General features: G+C 50.9%; 8 protein-coding genes across 8 annotated transcripts; 3 read left to right on the plus strand and 5 right to left on the minus strand.

The window, feature by feature from the left end:
- Window positions 1-1,255: 1,255 nt before the first annotated feature.
- Window positions 1,256-2,544, minus strand: PtrM4_080880 (uncharacterized protein; the record flags this gene model as incomplete). The annotated part of the gene is made up of 3 exons (XM_001940956.2): window positions 1,256-1,533; window positions 1,583-1,922; window positions 1,981-2,544. 3 exons carry the CDS (start codon window positions 2,542-2,544, stop codon window positions 1,256-1,258), a joined length of 1,182 nt encoding a protein of 393 aa, XP_001940991.2.
- Window positions 2,545-2,879: 335 nt separating this feature from the next.
- PtrM4_080890 (uncharacterized protein) lies at window positions 2,880-3,843 on the minus strand (the record flags this gene model as incomplete). Its single annotated transcript, XM_066106449.1, has 2 exons — window positions 2,880-3,509; window positions 3,592-3,843. 2 exons carry the CDS (start codon window positions 3,841-3,843, stop codon window positions 2,880-2,882), a joined length of 882 nt encoding a protein of 293 aa, XP_065963387.1.
- A 1,726-nt stretch (window positions 3,844-5,569) lies between these two features.
- PtrM4_080900 (ChiA, Chitinase) lies at window positions 5,570-9,295 on the plus strand (the record flags this gene model as incomplete). The annotated part of the gene is made up of 1 exon (XM_001940958.1): window positions 5,570-9,295. The coding sequence occupies one exon, from the start codon at window positions 5,570-5,572 to the stop codon at window positions 9,293-9,295; it is 3,726 nt and encodes a 1,241-aa protein (XP_001940993.1).
- A 3,329-nt stretch (window positions 9,296-12,624) lies between these two features.
- On the minus strand, window positions 12,625-14,108 carry PtrM4_080910 (Transcription factor Forkhead-HNF3 family; the record flags this gene model as incomplete). The annotated part of the gene is made up of 2 exons (XM_001940960.1): window positions 12,625-13,302; window positions 13,353-14,108. 2 exons carry the CDS (start codon window positions 14,106-14,108, stop codon window positions 12,625-12,627), a joined length of 1,434 nt encoding a protein of 477 aa, XP_001940995.1.
- A 1,505-nt stretch (window positions 14,109-15,613) lies between these two features.
- Window positions 15,614-17,413, minus strand: PtrM4_080920 (CactinC-cactus multi-domain protein; the record flags this gene model as incomplete). Its single annotated transcript, XM_066106450.1, has 3 exons — window positions 15,614-15,650; window positions 15,701-16,923; window positions 16,973-17,413. 3 exons carry the CDS (start codon window positions 17,411-17,413, stop codon window positions 15,614-15,616), a joined length of 1,701 nt encoding a protein of 566 aa, XP_065963388.1.
- Window positions 17,414-17,697: 284 nt separating this feature from the next.
- On the plus strand, window positions 17,698-19,340 carry PtrM4_080930 (XLF domain containing protein; the record flags this gene model as incomplete). Its single annotated transcript, XM_001940962.1, has 2 exons — window positions 17,698-18,615; window positions 18,666-19,340. The coding sequence occupies 2 exons, from the start codon at window positions 17,698-17,700 to the stop codon at window positions 19,338-19,340; spliced, it is 1,593 nt and encodes a 530-aa protein (XP_001940997.1).
- Window positions 19,341-19,806: 466 nt separating this feature from the next.
- Window positions 19,807-23,045, plus strand: PtrM4_080940 (uncharacterized protein; the record flags this gene model as incomplete). The annotated part of the gene is made up of 3 exons (XM_001940963.2): window positions 19,807-19,910; window positions 19,961-22,033; window positions 22,088-23,045. 3 exons carry the CDS (start codon window positions 19,807-19,809, stop codon window positions 23,043-23,045), a joined length of 3,135 nt encoding a protein of 1,044 aa, XP_001940998.2.
- Window positions 23,046-23,651: 606 nt separating this feature from the next.
- On the minus strand, window positions 23,652-24,441 carry PtrM4_080950 (L-PSP endoribonuclease family protein (Hmf1); the record flags this gene model as incomplete). The annotated part of the gene is made up of 3 exons (XM_066106451.1): window positions 23,652-23,825; window positions 23,911-24,078; window positions 24,319-24,441. The coding sequence occupies 3 exons, from the start codon at window positions 24,439-24,441 to the stop codon at window positions 23,652-23,654; spliced, it is 465 nt and encodes a 154-aa protein (XP_065963389.1).
- Between the last annotated feature and the right edge of the window lie 439 nt (window positions 24,442-24,880).

The raw sequence follows: 24,880 nt of genomic DNA on the forward strand, positions 1-24,880 counted from the left end.
GTCATGGTTCGATCTCCGAGAGATCAAACGTAGGCCTCGTTTCGGGGCTCAACCAGAGGTTCACGGGGACCATAGCCGGTGCCCACTGCAGGGAAGCGAGCTCTCACAAAGGACTCCAATAATCTGTTTCGTTTCAGTACTGCGTAATCACTCTTTCTCGGCTTCAAGGTTTCCTGATTCAAAGATAAAGGTGCAGCTGAGATACTGCTGTGCGCTTGCACCAACTGTCAATGTCTTCAACGTCTGCAACCGCTGCCACTGCTGTCAACGTTCCATAGTGAAAGTTAATCCGCCTCCCACACGCGCGTTGGTACAGATAGATCATTCCTCGTGAGGGCCGCAGCGTCAGAAGTTCGTTTCACACGTTCCGCTTGGCTTGGCAGCCACATTGGGGACAAATATGAAGCCCTATCTGACTCGTTTGGGCTCACATTATATTTCAGTGAGCCTCATAATATGCGATAGCAGGTACGCACTAGATGCAGGACGCTATGTGTGATCGAACAAGACGACTTATGATCATAGGTATGTCGCTCTATCGGGGCCCGAAGAAGATTCGGCAGCAGAGATCCCAACACTAGCATCACTTGGCGAGTGAGTGGAGAAGAACGCAAGATCAGACGGCCATCCGAAGAGATCTGCGCAATGTTCGCATCGTGAACTACTTTTGGCGGTTGGATGTAGGTGGGCCGGAGCGGGTCAGGATTGCGACACCGGGATCCACGTGGATGTTTCGGGATTGATGACATAAGCGACCGATAGCCGTACAACTCGTCCCATTTCCCAGCCTTCTTTCCACAACGCAATTGATCTTCATTACAGGGCCCAAATGGGCTTGCAATCATCTTCATTACTCGATCTCGACATGGTACTGAATCCAACATCACGCCATCACGTCGTGCTGCCCTCCTCATTGAGATGAAGTACTGCACCCACGCGTCAGGCTTTGTCAAAAAGAAGGTGGCTGACTTAGCACACTAAATCTGGACCTTTCGCACTTCTTGGCCGGCACCGTCATGATACACTGCTACAATCCCTTCTCAATTTTACGAAAATACATTTGGTAAAGCGTAATCTGCTACTCTGTATTTGGAATTATTCAGGCCAAATTGCGCACTAATGTGAAAGTTGTGGAGCGGAAGAACCTACCCGATCGCCTGCATAGTAATTCTGTTCATCTCATTACATTCTTCTGTAAGTCTGTCTACGCATCCTAGGGAAGGCACACAGACTTCGCTCCACTTAGCGTACAAGATTACATGTAGACTTCATGGACCTGGACGACGTCTTTATTATCGACATTGGCCGTAGTACTCTTCCGTACAATATGAGCATCCTCCGTGTCAGTACCAGCCATTGCGTCAGGTGGTGGTTCCGGGCCATCCTCGACATGGAAAACCAGAGAGGCATCAACAAAGTCCAAGTCGTCATCGTTGTCCGGTCGAAAGACCGTGATCTTGGTGATAGTCTTTTGACCAAGCTGAGCTTTGTGTTGCATAAGAAAGTACGCGAACGCGGCGCCATTTGGTGATCCTAGCCATTGTCAGTATTTGCAGCCACTTGACTATACTATTGCACTCACCGAGAAGCGCATGTCCTTCATCTGTAGCAGTCGAGAACTCAGTTCCCGGCCACTTGGCGAGTCTGGCTTTCTTGTTTGTTAGGCTCGATGCGATAAGCTCATTCGTCAAGTCGTTGGAGATACCGACCATGAAGAAATAGCGGATGTTCTTGATGTCCGGATTATTGCGATTCCAATAGCCCCAAATCACATCGGAGAATGCGCGTAACTCCGGAAGCTCGTCTTTTTTGGGCAATTTACCCCAAAGACCTTTTGCCGAAGCTTGTGGACCCTCTAGGTAAATGCCGTGTATAGCGCCAGCCTTTGTGTTGACGCCAAATTCGTAGTGTGCCTTTGTTGCCTAGTTTTATTTCATTGTTAGCGCAAGCTGATCAGCCCGGGTTTTACGGAGAACCTACGCGGTATTGCTTCGAATATCCAGGAACTGTATACCGCTGGTTGACGGCAGGAATCTGATTGCCGTCGTCATCACGACGCTCTGGATCCCAGTGTTCCGTCCTGAAGCATTCATTGTCTCCACCCTGTGCTTTCGATGTGCCGCTTAGACCGAGGGATTCCACTGCATGGGGAATCTGCCAGTGCTGCGAAATACTACAGCTGTATGTCGCAGGATGAACTGGCCGCCAGTACCAGTCCTGGAGTTCGGTCTGGAGATCTCCGTTGAATTTGCTCGCTGCTGAAGGCGGCTGACGTGTGTCTCCCATTAGACGGCCAGCGGTCTGATCGGAGCCCTCTAGACCGCACATCAACGCACCGCCTTTTGCTGTGTACTTTTGCCAGTCTTCCGGACTGGCGGGGTCGTCCCAGAAGGCCACTTTCGGGCGTGGGCCGTTTAGACTACGCATGGCGAGTACGTGAAATGTGCCATGGGCAAGGTACAGGATGATGAGTTGGACTTTGACCACTCTAGCTACGACTGAACATACGATGAAGACTGCAGCAACAGCGACAGTGAGCTTCATGGTGGCTGTTGCCCTTTAATCAGTTATACCGAGTAGCAGGTTGAAAACAGAAAGAGCTTGTAAACACTGTGCGCGTAGGTGAGTGCGTACTAGCGCCAACTAAGAAGGAATGACAGAAGAGAACAAACGGGCCGTGAATAGCGCACGGGACTGTCATGTAGGGAAGAGAAAAGTGCTCACGGACGTCGCCGTGAATCCACTTCCACAGAAATTGGAACTGTAGGAATGATTGTTACATGCTTGAGAACGGTCGTGATAGCTATAGAAGTGCGTGGAACTCAGAAATCAAAATACTACAGCGTCGTTCAGCTGTTACTACCCATTTGATAATCATTCTAAATACCCTCCTCATACCACTTGTCTATTAGTGCAAGCGCTTCTTCGTTGTCGTGAAACGGAAATTGCACCGTAGCATTGATCTCATTCGATTTGAAAATTGGCCAAACGCGCAGGTTCGTGACATTCCTCCACTCGAGTGTCCGCTCACTCGCAAACTTCTTGTACACAATGGGGTATCCAAAGACAATAGAAGTAGGATCATCGGTCGTAGGGATGATGGAAGACACATCGGTTCCACGTAGGGCAAGTGTCAATCTCACCAAGAGACTACATAACTGCTCCGGCGCACTGGACTCAAGATATGCATTTATCCTCATTGCCGGATGCCGGTGACAACACTCGATAAGTGAACAAAGGTCTTGGTTGGGGTCCATCAAGGGGTAATGCAAGGGAGAAGACCTCTGTTCGAGATACAAATCGAAGCAATAGGCTTGTAGAGGCAAGTGTTGGAAATGGTATTTCATGAAGTCGAGAAACATGCGCTCAGCCGTGATACTGCCGTTGGACCCACACCGCGAGGAGTGGAAGACGATCCGGACGTCCCTTTTTGCAAGCGAGGCTAGCGTCTCCTGGCGTAGCTGCCGGCACGTGTGCTGCAACATAGCCTGGTCATGGTATATGGCGTCCTGCCAGCTCAGTCCGTTGTCTTGTTTTGCATCTTCCCAGAGCAGTGTTTTGGGGGTTGAGAAAGATGGGGGATCGGCAGACAGCGGCGGCATCTGCAGTGGTGAAGAGCTTGTATCTTGGACGTGTGGTGCTGTGGCTCTCAAGGCGGCCGTAGTAGAGAGCGGGTGGGGGTGTGAAGACGTAGGCGTATATCTCGTCGCGTAGTTCCCGAGGTAGCTGGAGTAGGGGGGGAATTGTTGCTTCTAGCCATGTGTTTTGCCATTGTTGTATACGACTGAGTTTGACTTCGATAGCTGATGCTTGTTGAGGAAGAGGAACATGAGCTGCTGTCATGATGCGGGGTGTTTGCTGGCAGTCGCGCGCGTTTTTAGCGCGTCATTAAAGTGGGGCCATCGACACCACAGCATAGCGACACCTAACAGTCAAACCCTCGTTCATCTTTCACTCTGCCATCAGCATACGATCGCCCTGTCAACTCAAGCTTTGTTTTCAACCCTAAGCCGTCTATCCAATAGCCTCATATATCGCTGGCCGCCGGTTGCGAGAAGCAAGCAGATTGGTGTTTGTGCAGCAACACGCATACGTCAAATCAAAAGTCGACTCCACTTGCAGTATCTGTAATAGTCTCAATTTTCTTGGTCATTAAGTAGAATCTTTGATTCTTGATGATAGCCGTTCTCTACGTCTCGTAATGTATAGATACCCTTACTGTTCCTCTCGGATAGTTGCCATTCATGTATCAAACTCGCAATTCTCTGCAGCCTAGGTGTGATATGATACTTTGTGTATTCAAAACCCTTGGGGCTTCTGTTGCTTGCTCCGTATCAACTTGCTATTCGCGGTATATAGTTGAGCACCGCCGAGACTATTGCGTTGTATCTCTAATTTTCGAGGTGGTACTTAGATAATAGAGACTCTACTAGACTCCGCAACAATCAATTCAATCCGGTCACTCTCCTAGACCCACTTACCTATCTAGGTAGGGCTTAAACTCCTATAGGTAACTACTAGGCTTAAAGCGGTAATCAATCAATCCAATCTGAACCTTCTAGGACCCACTTAATTGATTGTTGCGGACTGTGGACTCTACACCGCCTATATAGTCCAAATATCTCCCAAGTTGCTTAATCGGGACGTTTGATCTTTGATCTGTTCATTATTCTTACATAATCAAGTCCGAAGGAGTAGTTGAATAGACTCGGATATCAGAAAGAAAGTTAGTACAATTGGCTATGGCAAATGATGTGCGTTCTATGAGACCTTTATTCGGTCAGATACCTATGTTCCGAGATGACTAGAACATATCATAAGTATCAAAATAATGCTATGAGTCTCCATGAGAGCCATAGCGAAGATTAAAGAGGTAAATATAGTAGGAACAGCGCTCCCGTTGTTATGTACTAATCACTAGACCGAAGCTGCTAAGTTGGCCTGTTATCTCTGGGCAGTCACAAGGTTGCTCAACTCACTCTTGTCGCAATCTACCACTAACGTCGTTGGCTGTGCAGCCCGTCACCACTCTGACCTCCCCCACGCAGACCCTATCTCACTAGCACCCTCTTTCACTAGCGCCCTTCCACATTCTACACACCTTAAAGGCTTGCCCTCCCCAGCACTTGGAACTCTTCTTTCTCTCCGCTGCACACCTCCTCTACCTCTGCGCGACTTCCTGCCACTTTGGCCAGACATTCGCTAGCGCGTCTGCTCTTTACTCCCCACACCTCATAAGCTCGCGCTCCCTGCTTACCGAGCTTCATTTTCTTCCCGCCTCCCACTTATTCTCCCCACGCCTTCTTTCGAATTCGATTGCATTCCCTAAGAGCATTGACAAATCACCACTTGAAAACGACTGCCGTATCTCCGGATGCAGCTGTTTGTTCCCCTGCTGTGGCTAGTCGCCTTCTGCGGCTATGCCTGCAGCTTCCCGTCAGCTGAAGCTACAACCACCCTCGAGAACAATCAGGTTGCAGTAGGTGAGATCCATCGTACAGATGTGCCCGCAGCTTCTTGCGGTCCAAACAGCGCTTGGCGTCGGATTGCCTATTACGAGGCTTCAAACATGCGCCAGCGCGACTGCGACCAGATTTGGCCGAGTAGTCTCAACACCAACGGATACACTTCGATAGTGCTCAGCTTTGCTATCTTCAACTCAATTACCTTTGAAGTTGGCATGAAGCGTCCCGAAGACGAGGAGGTTTACAACCAGTTCTTCAAGCTTCCGGCAAGTATCTACAAGGGAATCGCGATCGGCGAATGGGCCATGTCTCATGACGGAGAGACAAGCCTCGCATGGTCCAAGATGGCCAGTACCAAGGAGAACCGCAAGTCTTTCGTCGATTCCCTCAAGCAGTTCTTGGAAAAGTGGAAGTTTGACAAGATCGAGATTCACTGGGAGTGGCCAGGTGCTTCCGATACGCAGAACCAGGTCGATTTGATCCACGAAGTGCGCCAAGCTCTCGGTAGCACGTTTGTGGTCTCTGTTGTTCTCCCAGCCCAGGAGGGATACCTCAAGAACATGAACCCAGGTGCAATGCAGGATGACGTCAATTGGTTCACTGTCTTGACATATGACTTACATGGGTCATGGGATGACATCTCGCAGGGGATCAAGCCACACACTGACCTTGCTGAAATTGATGGCGCGCTCAATCTTCTATGGACTGACAAGATTGATCCAGCAAAGGTTCTGATGGGAGTCGCCAACTATGGCCGTGGCTACACTGTTGCTGACACGAAGTGTAATTACTACGGTTGCGAATTTGTAGGCGCCAGTAAGCCCGGTGGCTGTACGAAGACCGGCGGCTTTCTTAGTGCATGCGAAATCAACAGGATCATTGGGGAAAAGAACCTCAAGCCTCATATCATCGCTGGAGGAGCAGGCGTCAAAGAAATCGCATGGGATGACCAATGGGTGGGATACGATGACCCAGAGACTCTTGGCATGAAGCTACAACTTGCAGACAAGCACGGTCTTAGTGGTACAGCGCTCTGGGCCATTGACTTCGATTGTAATGGTGGAAATGGCGGTGCTCCACAACAACCTGGGACTCCGATTACGCCAGGCCCTTCACCCTCTGATGAGCCTGCCTACCCCGCGCCTATACCTTCTGGAGCTCCCTTGCCTACTTCATCGGCACAAGGCTCGGTCCCTTCATTTTTAGCATCTCCTAGCAGTCTGCAATCTTCTCCTGCACTCTCGAGCAACGTTTCCCCGCTAAATCCATCCTCGGTACAAGGCAGCCCTGTCCCGTCATCGACACAGGGATATTCGAGTGTGACCGACCCTTCGCCTATGCCTTCCTCGGAAGGTTCGGCCTTGCCATCGTCTCAAGACTGGAACAGTCAAACTTCGTCCCAGCCTGTCGGTTCAAGCGTTGCTTTCTCGTTATTTTCCAGCACTCCTTCCATAACGACAGGCGCTTCGACTCCTTTGGGTATTTCTCAAACACCACCGAGCAGCTCAAACAGCCCAACAGTATCTTGGGTGAGCTCAGTAGAGGGGTTTACCACAGCATGGTTTCCGATCACTGTTATCCCTAGCATTTCTGCATCCCCATCTGGATTGCCGCCAGGTAGCACAGACATCCCGATTGTGTCTTGGGTGAGCTCAGTTACTGGATCATCGACAGTGTGGTTTCCCATCACTGTCATCCCGAGCCGTTCTGCAGCACCCCCGAGCAGTAAGATCAGCTCAACGGATGGTGTAACGCCTTTACCGCCATTGGAATCAAATAGCAGTCCTGCATCGCCGTCTCAAGCGCCATCCGGTAATTCAAGCACTCCGATGGTATCATGGGCATTTAGCTCTGTTGAGGGATCGACAACAGTATGGTTTCCCATCACTGTTAGCGAGAGCAGCTCTGTGCAACCTCCTATCGGTACGATTGGCTCGAGTAGTGGCTCAAACCCTGTACCGTCATCGGGCTCGGCCACCAACTCTCCAGCGCCGTCCGTCAGCTCAGACTCTCCAGCGGTGTCTTGGGTGAGCTCTGTTGAAGGATCCATGACCCTGTGGTTTCCTGTTCCTGTTCCTATTGCCACCCAGAGTGACCCTATAATTCCTCCTCATGGCACGATCAGTTCAACCGACGCCACGGTTTTTCCTCGTCCAGTTCTTGCCTCATCAACCGATTCTTCCAAGCCTGATCCGACCAATTCTCCAGGCCCAGGTCCGACGAAGCCATCATCGCCAGACCCAACGGATACGTCTTCTTCTGGACCAGCACCGGGTTCGTCAGCTGTCGGGACTATCGCGCCTTCCAAAGACCCAGGCGAGCCCTCAGCGGTGCTACCAGTCCCTAGTGATATTTCCCCTGACCCATCGGGTGTGGTACCAGTCCCAGTCCCAGTTCCAGGCCCCCCTGATGGCCCAGATCCAAAGGATGATCCAGACTGCGTACCGAACGACTGCATTCTTGATTGTATCAAGTGGCGAGTCGTCACTTTCTTGCTCACCAAGCGGCCCTTCTGCCCTTGTGTGGTAAAGGCGTGCAACGACGGCCACAAGAAGAAGCCAAAGCCGACTTCTTACCCCAAGAACAAGAACAAGAAGTGCAATTTGTTTGGATGCGGCTGTGGCTACATGGGTCTTGGTTTTGGTCCCGGCTGTGGTGGTGATGACAAGGACTTTATAATCCCTTCACCCTGTGGTGTCTTTGGCTGTGACCCCTGCCAATACTTTGGTTGCCCAGGTAGAGAATCGGGTATCATTGGAGTTGATGGGTACTGCCTGGGAGAAGGATGCTCGGCCTGTCCACCAGAGATTTGCAGCCTTCCGGGTTGCACGATTTCAGGTGGCTGTGGACCCAAGCCTGGGCCAGCGCCTAACAAGCCATCCAATCGCCCAGATCCTGAGGAGTGTGAAGATAATCAGCGTACGGTCATCACTGAGCGATTCGTGTGGTGTACTGAGGGATACAATGTCTCCGCCCTGCCCACTAGTGTGATGGGTACTTCATCCACCCTGATCACATCCATGTGTGTCCCATGGATCGATGCAACTGTGACCGTTTGCGGTGGAGCTATCCAAGGCTTCGACACCACCATGACGCAGACTGACACCGAAACGGTGACTACAGACGATCCAGCTTGTACTCGGGCGCCACTCTCATTGGACGACGATGAGGGTAACAACGACCCGAACGATTCGTTGAGCACAGTGACGAGCTTCGATAGCATGTCTAGCAAGCCCTCAAGTACCCCTTCAAGTGTCACCTCAACTACCCCCTCAACTACATCCTCAACTACCTCGTCGGCCACACCAATACCAGAGCCAACAGGTTCAATGGACAAGTATGGGATGTGGACGGCCCGCATCCAGCAGTACATGTGGGACGACTACTCCGAGATGCACTGGACTCTATTCGACCCCAACGGCAACAACGCTGGCGAGCATGGCACCCACGGCAACGGACTCAAGGAGATCAAAGATGTAATCCTGACAGTTAATCGGCCTTCTCAACACCAGATGCCTGTAGAAATCAACGTCACGGTGTTAGATGTAGATGACCTGCCTAGATGCCGGGTCAACTTTGAGTTCAACAAGGTTATCGACGGCTGCGACTACATGAAAAATGTACAGTGTAGGCCGTACTTTACCTCTGAGATGTGGACCGAGCGAGAGCCCTTTGCTCTGCAGACGTGCGAGGACTCCTGTAAGAAGAATGGTAAGGATTCTCCTCTCCAAAAGACGGATTTGTGGTGCGAGGACCTGAACACCGCCGATTGGGAGCAGATGGCGACTGGGTGGAAGCGGGATTTCACTTGTGGCTGGAAGGGTTTTTAGATGGGTGGTATTTGGTGGAAAAGTTCAGTGGCATGTAGAGAGAGTAAGGTTTAGAGGGTTACATGTTCATGGTCTTATGCCATAAGAGTGTCGATCTCAATGACGCTAGATTATAGTGATATACATTGATAATAATTAAATTTTAGTTCATTTCAACTCTTTATATAATTGAAGTGCTATGATATTATCTCCACCGCCATTTTCATTTAACACAAGTGCCTCTATCTTCACGATAATCTTAATGATAGGTAAGGCAACAGTGACTTGGTGACTTATAATATGACCCAGCTGACATAGACCGCCGGTAACATCTTGTGAGCCTGAGTGGTAATGAAAGTATGGATATCCCAAAAACACAGCTCTACTACTTACATGGTCCAACACTTTACTATCAGCGCCTTCTCCAACCGCTCTACCCGCTTTTCGCACACTCCCGTCCAAAACTACCCAAACACAGTCATTTTACTGCCAAAAAGCCGCACTCTCAACCCGAAGGCTCATCCACAACCCCTCCTCCCCTCGCATCCTTCCCGACCTCAGCCTCGCCCGCCCGTTTCTCCGCTCGTTCACAACGGCTAATGACCCACACAACCCGGCCCGTCATCCCACCCTCAATATCTACTTTAGCGCCATGTAAGTCATGCACATCATACCTACACCGCCTTGATTCATAGAACACCATGACACGTGGCAGGTTACACCCCAAGAATTTGCGCACATTTTACGCTCTTCAAGAAAACGACAACTCGTTTTACAGCACCAAGTTCCGAGATTTAGTAAGATGACTAGCTCCGCCACATGCGTACATTTCGCTTAGGTAGCGAAAGAACGGGCAGTGAACCGGGTTTTGGATGCATGCATGCAGATCAGGCATGTGGCATTGGGGGATGTTAGCCGCATATCGCGCGGAGTATGCGTGTAATACAGTAGGTACGTGTACGGTTTGGAGGGATGGGGTTGCGGGTTGGATGCCTATTGGGCGTCAATTCAGCAGCTGGATTGGAGGCTGTGGCCCTGTTGATGTGTGCTCGAGCCCTTTGCCTGTTTTCCGGAACTTTGGGGATTTGGCGCATATAGATGATGTGGTGGATCGAGTAGATCGAGTGCATTGGTGGTTCATGAGTCTAGGATGAGGCGCCTTGAGCGGATAGTCAGACTGTGTGGCCTTCTAGGTGGACTTTGTATACAGTACCTGGAGTGTTTGGTGAGTGATTACACTATAATTTTGCCGGGAATGCAATCTACTGCTGACACGGGCAGCGAGTGCGGTCATGGTGGTGCGCAGTGGTGCAAGATCGGACAAACCCCTGCCGACGATAGGTAGAGGAATAGTAAGTATGGCGGTCCAGAGCTTCATGCAGGTTCACGTTTCCCATCACATTCGAGATCATGCATATTGCAAGCAGCAACATTTCTGTCACATGGACCCACGTGGCTTTGTTTCATGTATGCGGCCCCTCGACCGTTGACGAATGCTGTGTGACCCGCACATGGTGGCCGGGAAAGGCGCGGAAGCGGGAGATGTCCCGTGTCGAACTTCACTCGTCGTGAACGAACTGAACTGAGCAGGAGCATATGAAGGATCCGACGGCTTCTTTCGAAGACTTAGTGTGCAAAGCCTCATCGGACCATCCGATAGGTTCTCAGATCTATCAAACGCATCTCTTCGGCAGGTGGCTCGATCTTGGTAATAAATGTGCAGATAGCTGACGAGCTGGTATCCAAATTAGTGTACCTGCAGGAAGCTTAGCACTGTCAGTGTCAACGCCCCAGGTTTGAAGTCAGCGCATTTTGCGGCTACTCGTATTGCATACGCGACTGCCCTGTCACGCCTTGCGATGCCGATGCCAGAGTCCGGAAGCATCTCCTCGTGCTGACGTCTTTGAGACCATACCGCCTCCAGTGACCTCGGGAACGTGCTCACGACGACACATGTCGTACAAGCTCTGACCGAGCTCACCGAAGAATGCGCCAGCTGGAATATACTCAACACCTAAAGTGAGCCGCAATAAGCCTTGTAGATTCAGGCACCTCAAGTGCCGAATTTGCTGAAATGCGGCTTGCGTCATGGCGAGTCTGGCCATGGCCATCATCTGTATGATGCATGGTGGAAGAAGTGACAGCTCGAGATTGAACGTCAATATGTCTGGTCTCCCGATTGTTCTTTTATAGCGATTAGACATTGATCTCAGTATGATTTGACGGAGTAAAATGAGAAGATGCGCCTTTCGAAGAGGCAGCTCGTTTCTCAGGTCATGTGCGAGAATAAGAACTATTGAAACTGAGAATATGGACCGCATAATTGTACACCATACTGATAGTGGGACTCGTGCGGCCATCATGTAGTTTCCAGCCATCTTTGGAGAGGTTTGCGATTGCAAGGTGGGTTTTCGCAGGGAAATCGGCAAGTGCCAGTGAACAGCACCGGCCAACCTCCAACCTGCAGTAAGGATGAGGATCCTGCAGCTGCAGCACCATGAATAGTACGATATGGCGAACCACTCACCGAGCACCTAGATCCCTCCGAATCTTCCCGACTGGACCACTTCTACTTCTCCAGTGCTGGTGGTGTCACCGTTTCATCACTGCCCACCCATGCCACATACCTCATACTTACCGAACCGCGCTAATCCCAACGGCCCCGCAAAGACCGGCGCGCAGCATGCAGCAGTGAACCTAAAACTGACATCGGTGAGGAATCCTGTCTGGAAGGTTTAACTCACACCGCAATTCTAGCGCCGTGAAGCCTGCATGCAATCTAGCTTTTGCTCCATGTGTCCTTGCTGTCGTACACGAGATAGAGCTGTTTTGGGGGGAACTGTGCGGGTTCATGTTGGCCATTTGTAGCTCGTAAAATGAGGAAGATCATGCAGACTAGGAACTGAATAACAAGTTCGATGCTTCTGCGTGAAGGATGCTTGACCGGAGGTAAGGTACGGATTGAGGTATACGGGGAGAATGGGAAAACGGTCCGCGAAGCTGAAAAGGGAAAATTTACGCGGGGCGCAGAACCCGATGACTTTTGCGTACTAGCGTCAAATTTGTCATCCTCAATTTATGGGGCAGATAGACGACCGCGGAGGACATCTTAAAGCTTTGTTGAAATGCTTTGCGGTTCAAGCGGATGTAGGCTGAAAGATGAAAAGACATGAATTGACTATACAAGCACTATACCCAAAGCTCCCACGCCTGCAACGCCACCATACAGTGATGTTGAAGATACAAGTGTACTAGATCACACCGAACCACTGTCAAACAATCAGGGAATCGCCATTCCAAACCCAACCCGACAGATCGTATTTTGACATCCCAGGAAATCAGCTAGGTCCTCACCCCGCATACTCGCGATAAGCAATCTGCTCGTCAAACACGCATGTTGGCCCCATATCTACATCCTCCTGCCAACACCCTTGGTCCACCGGCGTCCTCGGCTCATCTGCACTTGGACTAGGACTGTTCGTAAACAAACTCTCTGTCGGGCTCTGGTCAAGCACATAGCCCGTATCCGATATCGGCAGCCCATGCGTCATAGGATGGTGGTTTACCATGTAGGGTCGCGCGGTAGCACGCGAGAAGATGTCGAGATGCGAGTGATGGCTGTGTAATGGGCTGCTTGTGTAGCGCTCGGTCTTGCTTGGTGGTCCGTAGCTAAAGTCCATGTCGCTGCTGGAATGTGTGGAGGGAGTGTAGGACATTGAGGAGTCGGGGCGTTGGTATCTAGGGTCAAAGGCAGACGGGACGGAGCGAGACATGTAGTGGGGATTGAGGTATGTGTCTTGCATGCGGGCCGAGCGCATCCTGGCTGAACGGCGGGAGGCTTTTCCTCCCTTTGCACCTGATGCCTGGCGTTGAGGCTGGGGTTGGTGGTTCCGAGGGCCGCGCTTGTTGGGCTGCTTGCTGCGGTAGCGGGTCGTTGATTTGACGCCCTCGAGTATCGCTTGGTCGGTGAGTCGCCACATGAAGCCTTTGCGGGATGCTTCGCTGGGATGATCAACTTTCTCAAAGGCCTGTCATGCTGTTAGTCACGGAATAGGCAGAAGGTAAAAATGCAACGTACCCCATTCATTGAGAGGTTGTGCCGGATACTATTTTGCCATCCTTTAGTACCAGAATCATTGGCCTTGTCTGTATTGTTCTTAAACCAGTCGTAAATATCGCGCAATATCATCGTATGGTCCGGAGCGTTCATCAGCGCTTGGTATATGAGCTGCGCATATGGCTGCTCCTTGTCAAAATTACCTCCATGTCCTTCAAAGTGGGAGTCTGCATGTCCAGGAGGATCGTCGCCCGGCGTGGAAGCTCGCGTCAGGTCAGAGTATGGGCTTTGGTAGCCAGTTGGATCCTCGATTTTCATATGCGACCCGTATTGATGGTGGTCATAGTCATTGCTCAACTGCATTAGCTGGTCGTTGATCCCATGGTCCGAAAGATCTAACGCGTCGTGGTTTTTCGGTGGCTCGATGTGGTATGCCGTGGGTGGGTAGGAGTCTACCACACAGTTTTCACGGGGTATGGTGATGAGATCCGAGCTGTTGTATGATCGTGGGCAACTCGAACTAGGGCCTTGTGTTGGGAACGCCATGCTGTAGTTGTCGTTGTAGGACATGCCGTTCTGGGCGTAGTGGTAGAAGTCGCCAGAGTTGCCGAGCGGAAGGGGATTAGGTGTGTTGTAACCAGCACAATCCTGGCCGATGGGAGTGAACATGAAATTGGTATGTGTAGCCCATTGCATTGGTTCTTGTCCGTTGAAGCTCATGGTAGAGTGTGGGTCTTGATTCCTGGATGGTGTAGGTTCTTGAACAGCAGTGGACATGGTAGGCACATCAACAGACAGCCTTGAAGGTAGGGAAAGTAGCGGACTTGGAGTGTGGAGTGGGAGTGTAGCACCAATAGCGTCTTTCGATGACTGCGTAGTATCAAAACTACCGCACAGGTCTGCGGAGGAGGGCCGATGAGGTGATTGCACATGTGGCATAGTTGTTGTGTTGTCGTCTGTCTATGGGTCTAAACGGTAGAGGTGCGGAGCGTATCGATACGAAGCACGCGAAGGTGGGTGCCAACGCCGTGTGAAACCAAATGAGTGGCAAAGATTGGACTTTCGGAGTAGTGAAAGACGATGCTTGCGAATGAAGCGACGGTTGGGATATTTACATATCCGCTGCGTCCCTACAAATGGGATTGCGTGGAAACCATTGTCATCGTTACCCAGATGCTTCCTGGTCGGGTTCCTGCTGCCAGCACACATGCAGGCTTGATGCTGCGGCCGCGCTTGGGCGGGCAAACAACATGCGAGATCTCATCGCAAAGACAAAGAAGCTGAGGATCAACCTGAACCCAAGTGCAGCTGTATCACGGGGCCAAAGTGCCGACATGGTGTGAGAGGCTTGCGGGCCGAGACGGATCCAGAAACACTTATAGCACTGCTCCATTGAAGACTATCGGGATGACTCGTTGTGCGACAGCAGCAACCAACGATTGCTTAGTACAGGGGAGACGGGAACTTGCATACTGTCTAGACCACTCGTAACGTCGACGCTATGTCGGGCGGGCATAGCCTGCGCGCGGCAGTCTCCCGGTTTTCCATGTCCTCGTCCGGCTTCCACGCATGACTACGAGAATATTTCTAACAAAGCCATTGTTCTAGTCTGTGAATGGAAAGAGTAGTCAAGGAAGCGTGACCATGTAGTCAACAGCTAAAACGATTGATTATACGAAACCTGGTCATTGCCTTGCAGAACAACAATCACTGATCAATGGCTGACATCGCATGTCTCACGTGCAAACCTGTCCCAAAGAGGTGATTAATGGCATATGTACTGCAAGTGCAGGGGTATTAGCAGATTCGCTGCGCCTGCAAGGAGGCAACAGTAGACAACCGTCTGGAAACAGGCCCCACAACGGGATGTAACACAATCCCCAAGGCCTTTTTTCCGGTGAAGCTAATTCGTAGTCCCTGTTCGAATCACGAAAGGTGGCGTATGTTTTTGATAGGCCAGCAGCTATGCAGTATCTGTCATTGCCCAAATAGGCGTTTACACCGCCAGCGGTCCCAGGCATGGAGATAGTGATATTTGATGGCCATAGAGAGGACACCGGCAGGTCGACTGGTCAGAAGGCTACACCGCTCGTCACCGCCAGTATGTGGTAGCTAGGAGAATGTCGCGTCAGAGAGGTGTCGGGCTTTGATGAACTGGCTCGCTTTTAGGAGGACGTATCGGCATGTATGAGTACGTGTAACGTCCGCCCTATGTATCGTCCTATCGCCATTCGATCCAAAAGGGGCCCAAATACAACACGGCGGGCTGTGCAGCGGTGATGTCAACGACATGGAGTACGGCTACTTTCGATAGTATATCTGCCACATGTTAGTGGTGACACGACTGCAGTCAGACGATCTTGGCCTACCTTTTTAAACTGGAAATGGAGTTGCAAGATACCCTGCATAATGTTAGCCCTGCCTGGGATACAGCGAGACACAGTGAGCACAATGGGAAACCCCCGCAGTAAGAAATGCCAAGACATACCTTGTCGAAGCTGCTCTTGAAGCCACGATCTCTCTTGGCGCTGTAGTCCCACTCCTTGTCGATGATCCTGAAGGCGATATCTTCATAGGGTGGACCAGCGATGAATCGGATAAGACACGTATCGTCTTCGCCAGCCGGCGCGAAGGACTGGCCTTTCTTGCGGCCGTTCTCGCGCTCGATCTTATAGGTGGGCGCTTTGGTCTTATCAATGAGATCAGGGTAGAAGATGTTGAACTTGTAGCCTTGCACGACCTTCGGTGGGGGGTTGTCGTGGTCGTAATGCGTTTGGTTGTACTTGTTCCATTCGTAGCCCATTTGGACGCGATTGAAGTAGCGAGGCTTCCTAGGCTGATAGCTGCTAGCCCATTGTGGGCGGGCAGTGGTGACGTCCTCTTCGCCAGTGAATATCTCCTCGCCCTCTTCGACACCCCGCGCGACTTCCCTCTCGTAGAGGGCCATGGTTGCCTTCGAATAGTCGTCCGTCTCGACGGGTGCAAATCTTGAGGCGCTCGTGGTAACGGCCTGACTGGTTGTCGACTTGCTGTTTTGAAGAGCGCGGTCTTCTGCTTTGGCCTGTGAGGGCACATAGCCGGCCTTTTGGATCTTCCGTCTTTCAATAGCTAAGTTCTCCAAGAAAGCCTTTTCCTCAACTTGCGGCAGTGTTTTGTCTTCAGCGCGCAGCTTTAGTAATGGCTCGGGGTCGCAAGCGGCATCATATACGACCGTAGTCGGCTGCACTTCAATAGTTTCATCGCCGCCTCGGAGCATGTCGTAGATGTTGCCTTGTACTGAAGCAGCCGCCTCAGCCTGCTGCTTGCGCCACGTCTGCAGTCGCTCTTTAACAATGTCTTGCGACACGCGCCGCAATTTCGCCTTTGCTTTCCATACGCGTAGACTCCGTAGCAGTTGCTCCCAGTAGTCGTAGTCTATTGGTTCGTCCGAATCGAGCTTCTTTTTAACCTGCACTTCGAGTGTTTCGAGCTGTTCGTACGTTTTAGGGGCGAGGAGCTGATCGATGTCGGCGGCTACAGAGCTGGTACCGCGTGCTTCTGCTTTATCTGATCTGGATTTGCGGCGCATATCCTTGCAGATGGCTTTGAGAGACTGCGCGAGTCAGTATTACATGGTAGTTTTGAAATATGAAGCTGCTTACAGTCCAGTAGTCGCGATTACTCTTGCTTGTCTCTAGCGTCAAGTAGTTCTCGATCTCCTTCTCCAGCTCTGCGAGGTCTTGGTTGTCAAGCCCTTCCAGTACGCCCTCGGGGTCTACGATGTCAAGCTCGTGATCCTCGACTTCCTCGTCTAAAATCGACTTCTCTGCAGGATCGATGAAGCGCAATGTGACGGCCAACCAGTCGACGGGTCTCGCACGGCCACCCTTGACGCGCAGAGCCGCCTTCTTCTTGGCCTGCTGCAACACAAAGCGATCCTCATCGGCTACCCATGCCTCCTCGGCCGCGTTTGTTGACCGCTTTGCAGCGCTGTTGTGACTTTGCGAATCGGCTGAGCGCTTTGCGGGAATGGATGACGACGGCGCATTGCGCTGAGGTAGATGCTGGCGATCTTTGTTCCATGGGGCTTCACGTGACGACATGTTTTCTGCTGGTGGAATGTGCTTTTAGTTTTGTTATGAGGTTTGGCTGTAAGCATCTCCAGGCGGTCGCGAAATCTTTGACCGAGGTTGGTGACGTACAGGTGCGTGCCTTCCGCGCGCCTGTACGGACTAGTCCCCAATAGGCAGTGACTCTTGGCGTGGCTGCCTTCCATCATATCTCACGTTTGCGTACGCATCTATCCCATAATCACGTAGTACCGCTGCTTTGAGCTCCCTCTTACCCTGGAACTGTTGATGTAGTAACTTCACGCCTACGATCTGAAATGTCCTGTTGGCGCGTGTTGAAGCTTTCCGACGAGCCAGGAGACAAACAAGTCCCCCAGCTCCTCATCAAACCTGCATTTCATTCGGATTCGTACATACTGCATCTTACAGACCTGAGTAACATATGGAGCGAAGAGTCAGACTTGGACGGTATAGTGAACCGAGCTTCACAGGAGCAATCACCTATTGAAGTCAGCAAACAAGATACGGCGCAGCTTTCCATCCTCCTCCACAACATCAAGAAGTCCCTAGTCAACGACGATGATGCAGTGTGCCAAATGACTCGTATTGATGGCAATGGCATCACATTACATACGAGTATATGTCTTCCAGAGCCACTCGACCGCTTGACATGGAAGTTCTATCTGAAGAAGCGTCCCTCTACAGTTCTCGAAAACGAACTCATTCTTCCACTCCTTGTATCCTCGCACATACAACACGAACGCATCAACAGACTCATAACCACGATCAATAGCAAAGACAATGCAATTACTCGACTTGCGGACCACTTCGATTCCAACAACATGGACTTTGCTGCAGCTTTCCCTAGCATCGGTGGCACCAAGTCAGGGAAGAGAATGATTAAACGCGAGCAAGCGGCCAAGCACATTCCCGCATTACAATCTTTTCGAGAAGATGCATGGAGGCAGGAAACAGAGCAATTGCGAGATTCCGATGTAACTACACTAGGCTTGTTCCAGGAAGCGTTGGCCCACAGTACGCCGGATGTGCCGATACAACTGAAATCGGGAGATCGTGAGCAAGACTGGTGGACTGCAGTACCGACTCATTTGAGTTCTAAGACCGCCGCCAAGAGGCGAACAATGTCTCCACCGCCAATAAAACCAAATGACGTCGTGGCCGGGTCGAGTGACGAAGAGACAGAAGACGAGTTTGAGAATCACGAGCACTTCAATGTGAGATGATCGTAGATACCGACCACAGCGTTTCACTGACAGAGCTACAGACTCATACCATCGCCACCAAGCCCGCTGAGATCCCAGTTCCAACGCCAAGCTCATCTCCAAATGGAGCACAGAGCACCTCAGAAGATAGTACCGAGGACGAAGATGACCTTGACGTGCCTCCAATGAACGGTAGTCAGAGTCAAGGACGCGCCCTACAGACGTCTCCAGGCCGGAAGCCATCACCAAAACACTCTCCACTGCACAAAGCAACAGATCCGCCAGCGGCAAAAACGAAGGTCAATACATTTCGTATCGGTGGCAAGTCGAAAGCACTAATAGAGCCACCACCATCAGCAACAATAGTTACAGGGACAGATACTCACCCGGATGATCTTCTGCCAACTAGAGAATCTGTACCTCCCTGTTCGCCACCCACACAAACAATCACGACACTGAAGAAAGCCCGAAAGCCATTTAAAATTGGTGGAAAAGGGAAGGATATAGATAGAGAGACTTCACAGAGTGCTTTCCGAGCTAGGCAGACGCAGTCTCCTACCGTGGAGCCCCCGTCCTTCCCACCGCTGCACGAAGCAGTGAGGGAACCTACTCCCATCAAGGAAGTAATTGAAGAGACGCCTGAAGAGAAAGCAGAGCGGAGACGAGCTGAGCTCAAAAGGAAGAACGGGGAAGCCGCAAAGAAGCTGGCACAAGCAAAGAAGAAGAAGAGATTTTGATAAATGAAGGAACCATGGGACTACAATAACTGTTCTACTCTGAAGCCTAAAGATTCCCTCCGTTGAAGGACCAAGGTATCCTTGAACTGAACTGATAGGATTCTTATTTCTTCCATACAAGCGTTGATATCCAAGTTCAGTTTTTTCACGGTCTAATTGAATCATGGTAGTGTGCTCGAACCCGAAGTTTTACTCTTTGTAATGACCTTTGTATTACCACATACGCAAATTGTAGTGAATGAACGGCTCTTTCCGGATCTGTACAAAGTCTCTTATCTCTTTCCATTGTCACCTGCTATCGCGCTCTTTCCGCGTCCGTTTGTTTACCGCTAGTCCGCAACCAACGGAACCACCCTCACCACTGCACCTTCTTCACCTCGGGTTCCACCTGCTTGCGCCCGCACCTCTTGGATACTCAAACCCGACCGTGCCTGACGGCAGTGGTTGACAACCGCTACCCAGAATCATGTGTAAATATTCTTACTGGTACTACTCGACTTGCCGACATGGTGAGCTCAACAAATTATCTTACTGCGACAAAGATATAATACTTGGGCTACCTAGAGAAGAGTAAGTAATCCGACGAATATTCCAACGGTGTCATCAGCTCACAGTAATAGCGACCGTCCACCGCCAGACCACGCGGGTGCACACAACAACGCCGGTGCTCGACCAGGCCCATCGTCTTCTAACCCACCAACATCAGATTCCAACAACAGTAGCTCATCGCATACGCATACGCAGCAACAACACCCATCACAGTATAACAACAACATGTCCACTCTCGCGTCATCCGAAGGTGGGCGCTTGCCAATCTCTATTGCCGTCATACAAGAGCAAATTGAGCGACCGCCTCACTTGGCTCCTCACATCCCACGGCCCGCGTCTATTGATGATCCCCTTGCAGAATCTTCAGATACTTTTGACGGCAATAGCTCGCTATTGGATATGAGAGGCTACAGCAATGTCAACATCGATATCCCATTGAACACGCAGTCCTCTTTGTATATGGAAGTAACTCATGACGGTAAGGTCACCGAATTAGTTGCTCGATTTGAGTCGTATGCCAGTTACTCTGACGCCGCCGAAGCATCCCATGAAGGACATATCTCTGCGCCTATTCCCTACGATCACCCCACCACTAGTTCTCACGCCGAGACTGTTCGAGAGGGTCGTTTCGAGCAATCTGATCATCATTTCTCTACACATACAGGCATTCAACTCGTGTCTGCACACAGCCCTCGCAAGTCGATCCCTTCACACTGGCTGCCCAAGAGTGCTGGCCCCAACTTAGCAACGGCGCAACGCGCAAAGGAGCGAACATACAAGAAGAGTGCTGAGAGCAGCTCCCCTGGCGAATTGATGACGATCCGCGGAACCCACAGCTCATTCGACTTGAGTAGAGGGTATGGCAAGGAAGGCTCAACTTATCTGACGAAAGAAGCTCTGGCAGCTGTCGACAGTAGCATCACATCATCCTCGTCCCCGCTCGGCACTGGTACAGTTCCCAGCTCTCCCTCAAAGAAAGCATGGAATAGCCCTACTAGGTCACCTGTACGCAGCAGCACGAGCCAGCAACCCAAGTTGTCTTTCAAGATGTCGCCGGTAAAGTTGGCAAACCTCAATACCAAGTCATCGCCAGGACACTCGCGAGCAACCAGCAGCATCTCCACGTCAACTGGCAATACGGCTTTCTATACTGCTCAAGGTTCGCCTGTAAGGAGTCCTACAGACATTGAGCAAAGTTTCCATACCGATTTAGAATATCTTGAGGAATTTGACGTTTCCGATACTGATTTACATGCTGACAGTCATGATGATCAGGTGTCTCACGACTTTGTCAGCTCGCCGTCGGCTATGAAAGAAACAGTGGAAGATACGACAAGTCCTATGAAGCTGAAACGCGCGCACAATCAGTCTCCAAAATCATGCTCCAGCCCATCGCATCCTGTCTCATGCCAACAAGCTTCGCGGATTCCACGCATCGGCGCCACAAGCAAGATTGCCATCCCCACCAGAAATTCCACTTTGAAGCGAGCCGAGTCCGTAGCATCTCTGAAATACAGGCTCAAGATGATGCAAATCATGCATGCTGGAGCTGACGAGGATTGTTTATCGGAGAACTCCATGGCTACTCATCCAGGACACTTCCGTACCATCGACAGCTCAAAGATTGCGTCCATTACAGGAAAAGACCGAGACGAAGAACGATCACTTCTCCATAACAAGAGGAGCGATTCTCATCTTATCTCCACGACCATCCTGGCACAACCTCCTGTTGCGACCCAGCACATGGACACCCCGAGAATTGAACCCGTTAGGGATCAGCTTGAACAGCCTGCAATTCCCCCCGATATGCCTGGTCTAGAGGAATTGCCGGATGTTACAACTTCGTGTGTCAGACAGGATTCCACATACAGCTCCCGAACAGCAAGCACCTCTACTGTACGGGCAACTTCGAAGGTCGTAGATCCTGTTCCTACAGATTCGACTGTCATATATAGTCAGAAGAAGACAGATGTTCTTGGTACGACACCCACACTGCCAAACAGAATGCCTCCAATCATTGTCATGATGGCTCACAGTTTGAACATAGGCGATCTGAGTCATATTGCCGACCAAGAAGATGCAGATTCAGCCAAAACGGACCAAATACACGATGATACATCGCCTGTTAGAGGCAGAAGTGAATGGTATGTCCCAGGCTCATGCAGACGGAAAGATAGTGATTGTTCAACGCATTCTAGTATCGGGTCAGACCTTCGTGCGACTGCCGCAGAGTTCGTACCCCAACCTGCAAGTGCAGCCGTCCCAAAAGAGCCCTTTACTGCGCCGGAGTTTGTGCCTCGTCCCCCGAGCGCGATTGCCGCAGTCGAGCCTTCTACTACTACCGTGGCGGGTACACTGTATCAGGATATACCCGGCTTGCCAGACATGACGGTGCTCGATAGAAACGGAATCCCGTTCTTGTGGTACATGTATGGGGTTCAGTTTGCTTATGAACAAGGCTTCCGGAACGGTCGTCCAAAGTCACCGAAGAAGATCAAACCCAAGAAGCAGCGTTCGACGTTGCCTTCTCCGGCTGATGCTGCTGATCCTGTCTCTAACAGTATCGCTGCAACCACTTCCTTGTCGGCCAATCCAAACGCTACCGAAGGAACGAGGCACTTGACTTCTGCGGAACTAATGCCGCCTCCATCCGCACCTGTGCATCAGCACCAAGAAGACCAAAATTCGGAGAATTCTCGTCCCAACTTGCAGAAGCAGAATGCGAAGGCTGACGATGTTGAACCGACACAGTCGTTCTCAAACCAGTTCGACATGGTTGAGAAAACTGTACTTGTCAACCGCACAAATATCGACGCTTCTCGCCCCTTGAAACCCGCCCTACCCTCTGGTCCACGCAGTATGCAGCTTCCAACACACTACACAATCCCACGTCGTGGCAATCGCTACCGTCACCCTGGTAACGGCTTGTATGGTGGTCGCGGCAACGCTGCGGGTATTCCCATGGATGCTACTGCTCCATTCCCTACCCCTGTAGCGCCCCAAGGCCGAGTGGGTCAGGCACAGGTTGAGGTTGGCATCTCCACAGACTACTCCGGGTACACGATTGGAAGAGAAACTTGTGGTATGATACAAATTGATGAAGCAAGGGAGAAGATCGGCGGTCTAGCATGCCATGCATGTGATCCTGATCATTGAGCGACGGCTGTGTCATTTGGGTAACAACAGTACAAGGATATTGGCGGATTGAGATTGGATTATGAGACTGAGATCTTGCAGACAGGTCTATCGGTACTGCAATAGCTTACATTGGATGGTTCATGGATAGAGCGCATGAGATTATGACAGAATGAATAACGTATAGATGGAAGTGCTGAAGATCACGTGACTTCGCCTTCACAGCAGCAGCCTTATGTGGGTGTCGCAAGATGATTTCCTCGTCTTTGATGTAACTCGAGTTCAGTGCAAATCCCAAGATGCTGGAGCCACTCTGGAGAGCATTCGATAGCAAAACACGTCGTCTAAAGTATACATCTGCAGATATGAATATTTGGGCTAAGAGGGAGAGAATGAGCACCGAGAAGCAGATCAACAAGGTGATGGTGGGTGGTAGTAGATTCAAGTGTAGTTCCAAAAGCCTATACCTCGCTTCTAACATGGCCTCGTACCGTATCCATCATACCCCACCCCTTAACCACTATACCTTGCAATCAGCCTATACACGCAAATCGCCCGTTGAGGTACCACCACGTCATACAGTCGATTAACCTACACAAGATAATCAACACACACCCTACATCAGCATTAGAGCTTTGCATGGCCCATACCGTTATACGCAATGCACTCGATCTCGACAGGCACACCCTTGGGCAGCTGCTTAACTGCAACGCAGCTCCTCGCGGGCTTGTGGGCAAAGTACTGCTCGTAGATGGAGTTCATCTCGGCGAAGTTTGCCATGTCGTCGAGGAAGACGTTGACCTATACATAATCGTACGATTAGCTGCTGGCCAGGAAGTTGTGGGGGTGTATATGGGATGAGAAGAGAAGGGGGAGGTAAACCCACCTTTACAACCCTCTCCATAGCAACACCGGCTTCAGTGAGGATACCCTTGATGTTCTCGCAGCACATCTTGGTCTTGTCGGCGATGCTGCCTTCGATTAGGTTGCCCTTTGTGTCGGCGGGGATTTGGCCAGAGACGAAGACGTTGGGGCCGGCAATGATGGCTTGGGTCTGTTTGGGGGGGTGGGTGTCAGCCTCTATGTTTCCTTATCCTTGCTTTTCTTCCAAGAGCTTTGTAGTGATGTGACATTTCTTCGCCCAGTGATTGTGTGGTGTGGGATATGCGCTGTCTTGGGGGACATGGTGTATGCTTGGGTAGCAAGTGTATATGTAAGGGGTCTCGGGGATCGGAATATGCGGTTGGAAGGATGTTCACGACGAACGAAATGCGTGGGGTAGAGGGAGACGTACGTAAGGTCCAGCAGCTACAGAATGTATTAGTACAAGCACACAGACATACACCCCTCCTCTTCCTCTCCCCATGAACTTACGAGGACAGGCATTAGCTGTAAAAACCTTCTTGATATCCGACATATTTCTTTTCTGTATCGTAGCTCTAGGCGTATATCCAAAAACCGTCGTGAGTGAAAAATGAGATGTCGTAGACAGTGGTCTCAAAGGTATTCCAGAACAAAAAACTCTCTTTCTCGATTGTGTAGTAAAAGTAGTCGTAAAGGTAGTCACACGCTGCATTAAACCCTTTCTCTATCTCAACAGAACAAGTAAGCAACAGAGGACAACTTTCCCCACGTAAGTAAAGTGAGGCTATCGCCGGCCCAGTGCTACCCGGAGCTATGGTCCCTCGTCACCATACAACCCACCCTGATAGCTACCACACGCGCACGCATACGCGACGTAAGCATAGCAAGGCAGCGCGGGGGGCATGGCAGCTAGAGCGGGCGCCGGCATCGGTGCTTGACCCCACCCGGCCCCCCGCTCTTCGCTTCGCCATTGGCGGGATATGAGCAATTCA

The sequence above is a fragment of the Pyrenophora tritici-repentis genome, chromosome 3 (assembly GCF_003171515.1).
Source record: "Pyrenophora tritici-repentis strain M4 chromosome 3, whole genome shotgun sequence".
Lineage (NCBI taxonomy): Eukaryota > Fungi > Ascomycota > Dothideomycetes > Pleosporales > Pleosporaceae > Pyrenophora > Pyrenophora tritici-repentis.